At 42.9% G+C, this 14095-nt stretch overlaps 1 protein-coding gene across 1 annotated transcript; it reads right to left on the minus strand.

Annotated features, from left to right (window-relative positions):
- Positions 1-559: 559 nt before the first annotated feature.
- Positions 560-7022, minus strand: LOC132114050 (fibroblast growth factor 16). The gene is made up of 3 exons (XM_059522179.1): positions 6569-7022; positions 4040-4143; positions 560-2073 (listed from the first exon to the last, which is right to left on the minus strand). Exons 1-3 carry the CDS (start codon positions 6828-6830, stop codon positions 1828-1830), a joined length of 612 nt encoding a protein of 203 aa, XP_059378162.1. The 5' UTR covers positions 6831-7022; the 3' UTR covers positions 560-1827.
- Between the last annotated feature and the right edge of the window lie 7073 nt (positions 7023-14095).

Raw genomic sequence — 14095 nt, forward strand, 5'->3', positions numbered from 1 at the left:
TCTACAGACTGCTTGGGGAGAACTTTCTCACAGGTTCCCCGAGCCAAGGGCTGTCTTTTTACATCATCAGCTAACATCCACATCTCTGGAGAGCTGGATTATTCTGTGAATGCTGCTGTGATGTTTCTGGAATTTACTCTGATAAACAACATTTAATAGATGGATTGACCCCTTACTGAAGATTTTCTGAAAGAAGTATAAAATGTGTTCTACTGTGAAGACAACATGAAGTCAAAATTCATTCTCCGTTCTTTGACCCAGCTATGCCAAAGAAGAAAATGTTTGATTTTGTAATCACTTAACACGTATTAACTTGCTCTGCCTCACTAGATGCCACACTAGATTTGAATTGAACCCTACTTGAAAATACAGTAGCTTATAGATAGAAGTACAATGGTTTGCGACTGACATATATTATTGACTCAAATAGCTAGTGCTCGCACAGCCTCCAGCATTTTGTGTTTCTGTGTTGTTTAGCAAAGACGACCATTCAATCCATGACAATGCCTGAAAAGTTGTGTGTGCAGTCAAACTCAATCAGCTCAGTGTTTCTCAGATTTTAATTGGGAAAGAGAATCCTTGCAAATATGGTCACCAACAATAAACAATAGCAAGACAATTTTATTGTCAGTCATTCAGGTCAAATGGTTTAGCCCTTCTGGATAATCTCAGTAGAATCTACAATTCCAATAACTTCAAGTTCATTACAAAATAGAGCCTTTGAAATAAATAAATATATTTATATAGAGATTTGTAATTATTCTTTATATGTAGAAAATAAATATATAGTACATCTTATAAATAGGTCTGCCCATATTTACATGTCTTTCACTTACATTTTAATAATGTTCCTGACAACCTGGACATTAAATGTCACTCCTAGTCAAATGACCAAAGCCTTTACCGAACCCTTCAACAAGCATCATTAATTTCCCCTGCTTGAAAGTGATTCATTTCTACTGATCGTTTTGCTACTGCTGATTTGCTCTACCAAATTTGTAAGGTTTTAACTCTCCTGAACCTTCAAAGGTAGTAGACCGAAATCATACAGAAGATCATCTGTGTAAGCCCTTACACAGAATTTATCATTCTAAAGCCTTATTATTTTCTCACCAATTTGTACTTTTTCTATTCAAAATTGGTATTGATTCGGTAGAAGCTGGTCATTGTTCTTCTTTCTCCTTTTAAGTGCCCTTACAGGTATATTTAATTTGAAGAACCCTTGCTTTGCATTTGTCCTACAGGAGAATCGGGGAATACTCCCCGTGTCCATCTTCTTGGTAAGTCCTGCATCATTACCTTTCAACGAAAGTTTGCCCCCGGGGTCACCAGACTGGGCATGTTGAGTTTATCTCAATGGTCAAAGGCAGTTTTACTACCACCTATGCTCACGTGACAAGTTACTCAATAAATTTAGGTTTTAGACCCTATTCTTTTCCAGCGAGAACATACCCAAAATGTGCTCCACTTTACAAAAAGTTTCTGAAGAAAGGGTGATTGCATGACACACGTCATGTGGCCCTGAGGTCAACACCTCTTCCTCAAGACATCTTTTGGCACCAGCTTTGGATGCAGGAATGTTCCCTCTTCTCTGTGGTTTAAAACCCATTAAGGAAAGGAAACGGAGCCATCCAGGACACACACGTACTGTTTATCTCAATCACCATTGGAGAGGGCCTCCTCATTTTGGACCAGAACCCAAATATAAACAGCTGTGAGGCAAGAGAAGTAGGGTCTTGTATTTCTTAATGTTCTTTAGTGTCCGTCTTCCCCATCCAGCTCCTCCACTGCGTCTCTCCAACACAGCAACTCTGACGGATGCTCTGGTCACCTATGCTGAAACAAGTCTCTGTAAGCTTCGGGTATTTTCTCGATCTCTACAGGTCTGGGCAGGAAGTGAGTCAACTTCTGATGCTTTTTAGTCCTGCCGCCTTCTCGAGGCGAGCCATCCTTGTTCAGAGCCACGTAATAGTATCTTCCAGTGTCCGCGTGTTTGTAAAGTGTGGATGCATACGTGTTGTACCAGTTCTCCTCGAATTGCTCACGGAAAACACACTCTGCTGTCAGCTTCTTCTGCAAGGCAGCCAGAAAGAGACAAAAACATGGTTGATTATATGCACTACAATATAATGGTCAGTTAAATTAAAGTTATTGGAAAGATCTTGTGTCCTACCATGATAAATAAACTTCTTGTAAACTAGGGGTGTCGAGTCCTGCTCCTGGAGGGCCACCTGCCTACACAGTTTAGCTTTAACCCCAATTAAACGCACATAAACCAGCTAATCAAGGTTTTCAAGATTGCCAGAAACGCACAGACAGGTGTGCTTATTCAAGTTTAGTATAAACCCTTCAGGACCAGGATTTGGCCACCCTGATCTACACAAACTGTCAAAGACAAGATGTGAATCAAAGTGGGAAACTGCTACTTCCTGAAACGTCCCAACCAAAAAAAACCTACAGTGTGATCTCTAGCTAGTAATCTTCCCTCTGTCCATCAAGAGTGCACTTTAAGTGCATTTGACCACATGTTTAAGAACTAACATGCGCCTCCCATTTCCAGACCTCCAGATGCGCTGGAAAGCATGAGGGTGTGAAGACGTGGTACTGCTTCTTTCTCACAGTGCACAGTTTACCCTCGTCACCATCGCAAAATGTGTGGAGTGGAAACTATCTTGAGGCCAGACAGCAGGTGCTCGCTGCACCAGAGAAGGGAAAAGTCATTACGGGCAAGCTTTGCAGTTTACACCCAAAATCATTCTTCAAAACTGTTAACCTCTTTGTATGATGCAACAGGCTCTCTCGCACAAACACGGCAGCTTGAGCGAGTCTGTGTGGGCTGCTACTACTACACCACTGACAGAACCTCATGAGCGATGACTTCGGGTTAAGCAGGTGAAGATTCGCTGGCTGACTACACTGCTGAGAACAATAGAAGACACTGGGGCTACATCATGTTTGCTGCCAAAGAACAGTCATGCAATGGGCCAGGTTCAAGTCTTGGTGTCAAGATGATGCATTTAAAATTAGTGTTTAAGATAAAGTCAGCTTTAAAAGTTAAATTGTTTAAACAGTTGGCCAAGCAAACAGAATAAGATTTTCAACTAAAAGTTTCAGAAAACAGATTAATTTAAAACAACTGGAATACCTCTCCAGGAGCGGTGAGATTACTGATGCTTTCTATTCCCTTTCAATTAGGTAGTGTGCCTATTGGAATAAATACTGCTCCATGAACATAATTAATTTACAGAATGTATTAACGCTAACCCCCATTAATGGTGACCTTGTTTCCTTGATCAGTGCTGACCTGCATTTACAGTCTGATTTAATAGGATATTATCGCATTGCATTCGAAGTCATCGCTTCTTGCTTTAAATAGGTTTGTTTTAACTCAGGATCCACAGAAACTTACTGGGGCCCCCGCTTATTGTCTCTGGAAATCTGATAGCTTGTTTCTCCTGCAACATGGCAAAGTCTGCAGAGGGGGAGGCCAGGGACATTTTCCTATATATGGTTCTCTATGCTAGCATACAAAAATTAAAATCACGCTACATGCTTTTATCTCCTGGTCTCCATTACAATTAGCACTCCAGCAGAGAAAAGCATGGTCCTTGTGCAGCACACAGATATGCAAGAAACCAAGAGCACTCAGCTCGTATATCCACAATATGTGGGTGTGTATACGTTACATGCTTCATGTGTCCTTGGAAAATATGTAAATATTTTAAGTATAGAGCGAAATGAAGAGGCAGTTTTACTTCTCTGAGATTGAGCGTTCTGTCTGAGAGGTGATCAGACCTCGCTGATCAGAGGTCAGTGCTCGTAGCAGTGGAAACACTGCTTGTTTCGTCTGGTTAAGTGCTTTCTTTTTTTTGTAAATCTACATCATATGGGGAGCAGACTATGAGCGGGTGGGTGGGTAATAGTTTGCGCCTCATTCCAGCTCTTGACTGTATTCCCATTGGAACACTTCATAGAGCAGAACCTTCTGTGGGTGGATGTTGTTTGGAGTGTGTGTGAGCACCACAGGGGTTTGACTTACCGACCCATAGAGTTCACCTTTCTCATTCATCCCCAGATAAAGACCAGCATCCACGCCTCGTATGCTCACCAGCCCGACAGCCAGACTGATAAACTCCAGAATACCTGCCACACAACAGCACTTGTCAGACAATGACCAGACACCTTGTGCAGCGTAGCTGTACATCAACAATGCTGTATAGTCAAGCTTTCCTTCCCAGCTGAAAGAAACAACTTAAGCCTAAGGTGGTTCACTGGATGTAGATCCGATTGAAATAGCTGCAATGTTCATCTGAACTGGTTTTCCAGTCGGACGAGCAAATATCCCAAACCCCCTGGGCCTTTACCCATCAGATTGCACCAGACTGCCAGCTTCCAGACCACCTTTGGCTGGTTTGTTTTTGTTTTTAACCAATCAAGTTTAAACTTACTCATAACCCAGGTCACTTCTTAAAATGAAAATCTCTGTAAGTGGCCATCATACCTGTATTCTGTTACATTGTGAGTTTAGCATTGGAAAGAATTTTCTCACCCGTGCCCTTACAAGTAAGCTTTCAGCAGACTAGCTTTTAAAAATGTGCTGGGACCTATAAATATAACCTAAAAGGACAGGAAATCAAGCTCTTGTTACTACAACTATTATTATAAGACTGCGTGTGCAAAACAAGTCAATAATCTCTTAAATGTTTGGTTAAGCCTTGTTTCTACTTTTTTGTGTGTTTGTGTGTAAAATGCATTTTTTTAAATACAAATCTATATTCTGTTAAGGTGTCTATCACTGTGCATTCATGTCAATTTTCAGGATATGAGCCCAATCTTGACCCCAAACCAGCTGCACCCTCGCTCTTGATTAAAGACTAAAGCAAAAAACTACACCTTTGTGGCCTTTAACTACCACCTGGACCGAGTATGTTGTGATTTGGATGGCAAACAACGATACGGAAAACTCTCTGAAGCTGGGTTAAGCAGAAGCACATTTCATATGCGTTTAATCAAAGACATTACCAGCTTGAAACATTACTGACAAACGGCTCGCATTTGCCAGAAGGATGCCAGAAACATGACCGCAGACCACCCAATCCAATAAAGCAGCTCGTCTCGGCCTAAAAACAAGCATTACCACTGGATTGCACTGTGGTCATGCTTTAATTTAGAGCGATTCCTGTTTTCCAAGTGAGAGCTGCACCTGCACAATGATTACGGATCAGAGCAATGCAAAAAAAAAATCCTCATGTCTGGGCTCTGCTATCATTTGTTTATCATTGTAATACCAAGCACTCCTTGACTGATTTATTAGTGCTGTAATTAGTAGTGTCTGTGCCTGCATCGGCCGGGGTTCTTTGAACATGTTTTCAGAGAAAAACAGCCTCATGCTGTGAGCTTGTTTTCCACTGCAGAGAAGCACCTGCGTCCCTTGACCCTGCGCTGGAGTTCGCCGAGAGTAAGACTCAGAGATATGCTGCTCTTGGCTGATGGGTGCATTGATATACAGTATCTGGATGCCTAAATCACTCTTAACCCCATTGCAAATCTAACTTTTTCTTTCTCATCTTTTAATGATTTGTGTTAAAAGGGTTATTGTGCTATATTTCTTTACAGTCAATTATTTTATGAAATGCAAAAACGACTGTATATGATGTGTAGATTCCATAAGACATGGGAGGCTTGACCCCAGAAGCATATTTAACATTTTTAAGAATGTTCCTGCTTCTTGCATCCCCTAAATCAATATCTGCCTCACTTGAAAGCGAAGCTTAAATTTACACCCTTCAATTCTGTCCAAGTTATGCATACAAGTTATGTCTTGTGCATGCAATTCTAAAATAAACAGAACTCATGACAACTGGATCTGGCAAATTACTTTATAGTGAAGAAGCAGTCAGTTGCGTATTTCAGATTTGTCTGGAGTTTTCCAAGTGATCAAAACTAATCAGCAAATCCCATGCATACTGACTCACAATCAATCACGCAAACTGATTGATTGGCTGATGCTGCACTAGTTGAATCTGCATTTTGGACGCTGTAGACAGATGCATTTTATATATTTGTGTGCATATACACTTTGTATTTTTGGAACAGATTTGTACAGAAATGAGCTAAACCTCATTTGAAAAAAAAAAACCGGTATGAGAATAAAGTAAATGTATACTTTTAGGTAGGTTAGTATTTATAGCTAGTATATATATATAGTATAAACAATATAAGGCCATGCAATGTCCCCATTTAGATAAGTAAACGTGTCAATATCAGCATTATGTTTGTCCAGTAAACACCTTGAAGTGTCCTGACCTTGAGTCCTTACGTTGATTTAAAACTTCCCTACCCTTGGCGTTAATGTGATGGCGCAATGCAGTTTGTAAATACATTAAGACAACGTGTCTGACATCACGTTTAAATTATTTTCTCTAAAAATCTCCTTTTCAGAAAAAAAAACAAAAGTCAGTAGTTTCTCAGAATGATCAGATGCGCTAACGCGCCAAAGATGCCCAAAACTGCTGGATGAAGGATGGCTGCACTGACGAACGAATGAAAGCGTGGCCAGAGCTCTTACCGAATCTGCTGTGGTCCTGTCTGGTTCCGTGCACCGTCCCGTTGGGAAATATCTCCAGCTGGAAGCCGGTGCGGCAGTAGAGCTGTCTCCTGCGCAGGATGCCCTTCAGGTGGCCAAAATCCGTGAGCGACCCGCGCTGCAGTCTGCCCTCAATCAGACCCAATCTCTCATTCAAACCATCCGTCAGAGGCACATTCCCTAATGCTGGAAACGCCTGCAAATCCAGATCGATGCTCCCGAGGAATCCAGCCACCTCTGCCATGGCGAGCAAACTTTGCGTGTTCAGGGAGCGGAGAGGAGAGAGACGCTCTTTTCATCCGTGATCAGACTGAACGAGTCATTTATATAGACATTCATATCCTCCCCGAGCCACGCCTGGATGACATCCCTGCTGCTTCACCTTCAGCATGTCAATGCAGAGCTTCTGCTCCAGCTTTCAGACTTGATTCTGCTGTCTGTGTCTGTGTCTGTTCTGTCTGTCGCTCGGTGCACAAGTGAGTCTGAAGTCTGCGTGTGCGTAAAATAACACTCAAGCGGCAATCACTGACAAAACACCAAAGCCACGCCGTGCGCAAAGTTCTCCTGACCGTGTGTTAATGCTGTCTCTCACCGCGCACCGCTGCGAGGCTCTAGAGGACCTTCGGGCTGCGTCTCAAACTCGGAGGAGCCTCTCTACACTTCTCCCTACACTGCACTTCTGGCCGTTTAGCGGGTTTGGGTGTCACGTGCGCCTGCGGTAACTTGTAATGTAGTGAACTGCGTGCCTAGCCATCATCTTGCGTATCGGTTGCGTGCAGTAACCTGTAACAATGAGATGCCTACATTGGTTTGTGTGACATTTTTGGGGGATGGCAGGTGGCTGCAACAGTTTGGGGCGTCTTAATACTGAAAACAGTCGACATAATTAAACGTTACAGGCATGCACAACTTGGCACTTTATGAGTTCGCAGCATTTTATCTGACAATAACCCTGTAAAGCCATGAAACATCAGGGTCTTCTGGCTAGTATAGTGTACTGTTAGGATGTGGATCAAAGAGAGAAGTTTTATTCAGTGGCCCAAAATTATATGCAATTTGTTGCTGATACTGTATTTATATGGACAAAAAGTAAGATTAAATTCTGTTCATTTGGAACGTAAATTAATGAGATCTTTATAACAATTATAGCAGACTACACACGTAAAATTACTTAAATGTCAGTTGTCCATTTATATCTCCCAATAACGTCTTGGAAAGAGAGTTAAATGCTTAATGTTATATTTTACACAAAATGCAGTGCAATACAATGATGATTGAGTTGAAATAAATGTTCCTTAAAAGCCTGATGATCATATTTGATACATCTTAACGAGTTCTCTCTTTCTCTCTCTCTCTCTCTCTCTCTCTCTCTCTCTCTCTCTATATATATATATATATATATATATATATATATATATATATATATATATATATATATATATATATATATATATTCTAACAACATAAAAGTTATTCTTGCATTTACTTTATAAAAATCAGTAAAGATTTGGCAGCAAAAAGGACATGAAGCATGAGCTGAAGGTGGACAGAAGGTTTCTCGGCAAAGTTTTGATCATGTTGATCATTTGGGGGTCTTTGAAATGTGCATATGAAATGCCTATCTAAAGCTCGTTTTAGGCATCACATTTGTGCATTATTTTTTAGTTTTAGGATGATATTCTGAGTCATCAAAAACAGCACGTGTCTAAAATCGCTGTCTAATTAGCCACCTCACTGGATTTTGAAGTTGCTGCATGTTGAGTGATGCATGTCTAGGTAGGGAGCTCTGAAGGGATTGAGACACAGCCTCAGTCTGAGGTTTCCATCCAGTTCTTTCTCCTCCTCCCCTGTGTAAGCAGGTGTTTCCTCCTCCTCTCCAGACCAGCTGCTGGATATCTACTGCAGAAAATAAAGGAGCAACGAAATACAAAAGGTCGATCATGTATTTTATGAAAGCTGATCTGTACAGGGAATGTATGGCAGATGGAATTTCATAAAATGTTAAATGTATGTGTTGCATGAAATAGGAATGAGATATACACCAGATGACCACAAACTTCATATGAGTTCTTCTGTAGGAAATGATGCATGCTGAGTGCTGTCAGAGAGGTCCAGCAAACCATGTGCACCTCACAAATCAAGAGCAGGGTTGCATCTATGAGACACATCTCTGATGTGTCCAACACACTCATAAAGGTATGACTTGTCACATATGTGTTCTGTGTTTAATATCTGAATAGATAAAGGTCAATGTTGTTCTTGTATCTGGCTTGGTCATTGCTTCACAATGAGTCCAAAATAGGTACATTACTTTCTTGCAGCATCAGTGGTCAGGTGAAGTCATATAGATACAGGTACTCATAAACAACTTTGTATCATGGCTGTCACATGTGACTGAAACGTTTGCTGCTTTTACAATAAAGCAATGGCACTAAGCAGGTTACATTCTCAGCACTAGTGAAATTTAGATGAGATTTTTTCTTCTTTCTTTTTCTTTATCTATAAGGACATCTGTTGCTGGTCAGCTATATTTTAGTTGACATGGTTGATTTATGAGTGAGTGTAGAAAATGTTCCCATATGCTCCGGGGACATATAGTGAAGATAACGACCTCAAGATCATACCTCATGCTCCAGTGCCTCTCTCACTCTTCACACAGAATAAAATCTTGCAAGTTAATCAAATTTGGGCCATGCATTAGGGTCAGTATCCTACCTGTTTATTTGGAATTTCAGATATTTTCAATTCCACATATTCTTGCTCTCACTCTTAAAGTTTGTACCGCGATGCTCTTGTTAATAAAAACACCATCTTGTGTTAAACTTTTACTTGTACAGTCTGTTAAATAGAAATCAGTTGCTTCTCTCTTCAGGTATGTCAGAACGAATTCAACACCTTTTAGAAATGGCCACGACTTTACCTGTATTTAGGGCTTTGAATTTGTTTGTAAGGATCCATAACAGCAATCCAACAGGTTTAATTAATTAATAAAGTATAGTACTATAAAGGGATTTCATCATTTGTAAGTATGGGGTTTGGTCTGGGTCTTGGCAGGTCCAGGATTGGTTTGGGTCTGGAGTTTGGGTTTTTATCAGGTCTTGTTCTGGGTGCCTGGACCTGGAGATTAGTTCTAGTGTTGGCCTGGGCTTTAAGGGCTCCGCTGTTGGTCTGGTTCTGTCTTTTTGAGGCGTCTTGACTCCAACTCAGGGCTGGTGACGCTGCATCGGGCACTTTGTAAAGCATTTAAATCAGGCAATGCAAAACACCTCTGTTCCCATGTATGATATCATCTGTTCTTATTTTACCCTTGTGTCTAGTGCGGCGCAGAAAAATGATCCATGCAGCGAGCTGTTTGCAGAGCTGGATTCTGTGTTTTTTTTTCTCCCATCACTGAGACATAACAGGCTGGGTCTCTTCTTACATGCAGGTGGTCCTCAAACTTCAGTCAAGTGCGAGAGGCACATAGAGCCGGAGCTGAGAGAAGATATGGACAGATGCATGTGAATTTAGGTAATGGTATTGTGTTTCAGAGTCTGCTTGTCTTGGCCATCCCTAGTAAAGATAGTGTTAATTAATTTGTTTGCTTTGCCTTATGCTCTAACGAATGGGGCTCTCCAGGCCTTGAGGAGCTATCAGTGGGTAAGGAATGCCATCTAAAACCAACATTTGTTGTACAAATTAGTTTCATATGCTCCAGGTACAGAGCTGGGGGAAAAAATCACCACCCCCATATTACTGCCCCATGAACACTGTTACCACTCTTGCTCCTTTATCCATTTGAGCCTTTTTAAATGCTATGGCCACTTGGCAATTTGAGTTTGTGTGTTAATTTTTCTGTTCCTAACTCATGGTATGCCCCATTTTCTTTTAATGTCAAGACAAATTTAAGCAAATGAACCTCCATTAAGCCAGACAGTGTAGTTGATTTTCCTCTGAATGACAGATTTAAGTGATCATCAGACTCCTAGACTGATGACTTCGTGATCAAGATGTATTTCAATCAGGTCGTCATGGGGCAGATAAATTGTGAGGTCTGCATTTTCCATGACGTACAAACACCTTGCATCACGGAATGTTTGATATTCATGGAATGACTGCTACAACAAGATAAATTCACAGTTGTGAGAAACAATCAGCTGGATCATCTACAAAGTTTTCCTCCACAGCATTCCTGGAAACACCAAAAGTGTCCGTTAATATAATGCAGCCAGTGTGTGACTGTGTTACTCCAGAGCTGCTTAATTTTGAAACGGCCATCTCTATGCATGCTCATGTGCAGTCGACTCATTCCGAGCAAGAGTGTTTTTCTTGCTCAAACACAGAGCATAAATGTGCTGTCAAACAGATGTTAGGAACCCTTTGTAGAGTCCTGGCACAGATCCAGACTCTACCTATCTTCACAACTATTTACATGGTAATCCAGCTGGTCACGCCCTCTGTTTCTCTCTCTCTCTCTCTCTCTCTCTCTCTCTCTCTCTCTCTCTCTCTCTCTCTCTCAGTATCTGTTTGCCTTATTCAGGCTCTTGCATCAATGCATGGAATATTTTTCTGTTTTAAAACGGTCAAATATTACATCAAACTGTCAGTGTTATCCACTAATTAGTACTTGGCTCAGACAGATCCTTCATTTAGTCTCATTTGGTTCCAAACCTATACGCTACCACTTTTTCTGTGGAACACAAAATGAGAATCTTTCAATAATCTTCACACTTGGTGAGACAAACAGACTAAACTTTTTATGAGTAAACTTTGAGTGTTTACTCAAAAATGAAAATTCTGTCATCATTTATTCTCATGTTGTTCCAATCCCATCAGACTTTCATTCATCTTCAAAAAATCATAAATCATAATCATTTTATAAATTAAATTTGAGAAACCATTGAAAGTTTCTACCATTCCAATAGTTCATTCCCCTACCACTATGACATTTTCAAAGTTTGCTCATATATACAGTCGTGGCCAAAAGTTTTGAGAATGACATAAATATTAGTTTTCAAAAAGTTTGCTGCTAAACTGCTTTTTGATCTTTGTTTTAGTTGTTTCTGTGATGTACTGAAATATAATTACAAGCACTTCATACGTTTCAAAGGCTTTTATCGACAATTACATGACATTTATGCAAAGAGTCAGTATTTGCAGTGTTGGCCCTTCTTTTTCAGGACCTCTGCAATTCGACTGGGCATGTGTCGGGTCTCGGGGCTAATCACCTGTCTTTTTGGTGTGGGTGTGTGTGTTGGGATGGTTTGACAGCTCACCGCTTCTGCCTGTTTGTGTTTTCCCCGCCTCCCTTGTTTCCCCGTTGTTAACCTTAATTGCTCGCCACCTGTTCTCTATGTCCTTCTAATTTTTCCCCTTTATTATTCCCTGTGTTTCTCTGTCTATTGTCAGACTGTTGTTATTCGTACCAATAGCTCCGATCATCTAGCAGCTCTTTGAACTCACCTTGTCGTGTCTTGTCCTCAGGCTCCAGTGTGTTTAGCTGATTTCTCTGCCCTAGTTCTTACAAGCCCAGAGCTCCTAGTAGCACCTGCTGTTCATCCTGTCACTGCGAGTGAAACCTGTGAAACGTGACTCATCTGCTGTTCATCCTGTCACTGCGAGTGAAACCTGTGAAACGTGACTCATCTTCTCTGTCTCCACTTTGTGAATAAAGCCTTGAGTTTACCCGCATCTGAATCCAGCCTGCTTTCTCCTGACAGAACAGTCTGACCAGATTATGGATTCAGCGGGATCTGATCCGCTTCGCTCGGCTCTTGTTCAACAGGGAGTGTTGATCGGGCAGCATGCCACCCAGCTCAACACCACCGCGCTGGATGTGGACGTTCTCAGTGCCCGAGTCTCCGAACTCCTCACACGGGTGGACGATCTTCAGCGAGAGGCAACGAGTCGGGGGCCCGTTCCTCACACCGGTATGTCACACGAGTCCGAGCCCCATGCCAACAACCCGCCGGTCTACGATGGCGATCCTAACGCCTGTCAAGCGTTTCTCTCCCAATGCTCGCTGGTGTTTTCTCTGCAGCCCCGGCGTTACGCAAATGAAGAGACCAAGGTGGCTTACGTCCTTACACTCCTCTCGGGCCGTGCCCGCGAATGGGGAATCGCCGTATGGAGATTCCTGTTGTGCCACCTTCGCGGATTTCAGTCAAGAGATGGCCAAATTGTTTGATCGCTCTGCTCAGGGGGACGAGGCGGCGGCCCAGTTATCAAGACTGTCTCAGGGGAGGAGCTCCGTCACTGATTATGCCATCCAGTTCCAGACTTTAGCTGCGGCATGCGGCTGGAATGAGAGCGCGCTGCGCGTTCGTTTTCTTGAAGGGTTGGATTTCGCCATTTCTGATGAACTCGCGGCCATAGAGCTCCCGCGGGAATTGGATCAACTCATTAATCTCGCGCTCCGTATTGAGGGTCGTCTCAGCCGGCGCCGCAAACAACGGCAAACACCCGCCCCGTGGCGCCACCTAGAGTCCTCTTCAGCCAGTTCAGCCAGCCGACAGCCCTCGGAGGAGGAGCCCATGCAGTTGCGTCGTCTACAGCTTACACCACGGCAGAAGCAGGAGCGTCTGTCGTCGGGGGCGTGTCTATACTGCGGCAAGGGAGGCCACTTCGCCCTTCAGTGCCCGTTAAAGGGCCAGGGTCCACCAGTGAGGCGGAGAGTCCTGGTGAGCACGGTTCTCAGCTCAAGCTCTCCTGCAACACGCACTCAGCTGCCGTTCCAACTCTCCTTCCAGAGTCATTCACACACTGGACTCGCCCTTGTGGACTCAGGGGCTGAGGGGAACTTCCTTGATGCTGCCTCTGCTCAACGTTGGAGAATACCGCTTCTTCCTTTGGTTAGTCCCGTATCAGCATGGTCATTAGCTGGCCGTCCCCCTTACCACAATCACCCACGTCACTCTCAAGATAGATCTTCAGATTGCTGGCAGCCATCATGAGCAGATTGAACTTTTTATTATTGATTCCCCTAAGGCTCCTTTAGTTCTGGGACACCCATGGTTGCACAAGCACAATCCCCACATTGATTGGGTCGGTAATTCTGTTTTAGCCTGGAGTCAGGCTTGTCACGTGTCATGTTTGGGTGCTGTTTTTCGTCCTGTCTCTGTGTCTTGTGTTCCTCAGGAGGATCCCTCTGACCTGACTGGTGTTCCAGCGGAGTACCGTGATCTTCGGGCGGTCTTCAGTAAGGCCCGGGCCACCTCGCTACCTCCGCATCGCCCCTACGACTGTGCCATTGATCTCCTCCCGGGCTCTTCTCTGCCTAAGGGTCGTTTATATTCCCTTTCAGGTCCTGAAAGAGAGGCCATGGACAAGTACATATGTGAGTCACTTCAGGCTGGGCTCATCCGCCATTCCTCCTCTCCCGCTGGTGCAGGGTTTTTCTTTGTTCAGAAGAAGGACGGCTCCCTGCGCCCCTGTATTGATTACAGAGGTTTGAATGACATTACTATCAAGAACAGGTACCCCCTACCTTTAATGTCTTCTGCTTTTGAATTATTGCAGGGAGCTCGGGAC

The sequence above is a fragment of the Carassius carassius genome, chromosome 33, assembly GCF_963082965.1.
Source record: "Carassius carassius chromosome 33, fCarCar2.1, whole genome shotgun sequence".
NCBI lineage: Eukaryota > Metazoa > Chordata > Actinopteri > Cypriniformes > Cyprinidae > Carassius > Carassius carassius.

Bases quoted from the DNA above. Each gene is read 5' to 3' on its own strand.
- LOC132114050 (XM_059522179.1), bottom strand. From the start codon at position 6,830: ATGGCAGAGGTGGCTGGATTCCTCGGGAGCATCGATCTGGATTTGCAG. The intron at 4,144-6,568 runs GTAAGAGCTCTG...GTTGTGTGGCAG, and splicing joins ACAGGACCACAGCAGATTCG to GTATTCTGGAGTTTATCAGT. The intron at 2,074-4,039 runs GTAAGTCAAACC...GCTGCCTTGCAG, and splicing joins AAGGTGAACTCTATGGGTCG to AAGAAGCTGACAGCAGAGTG.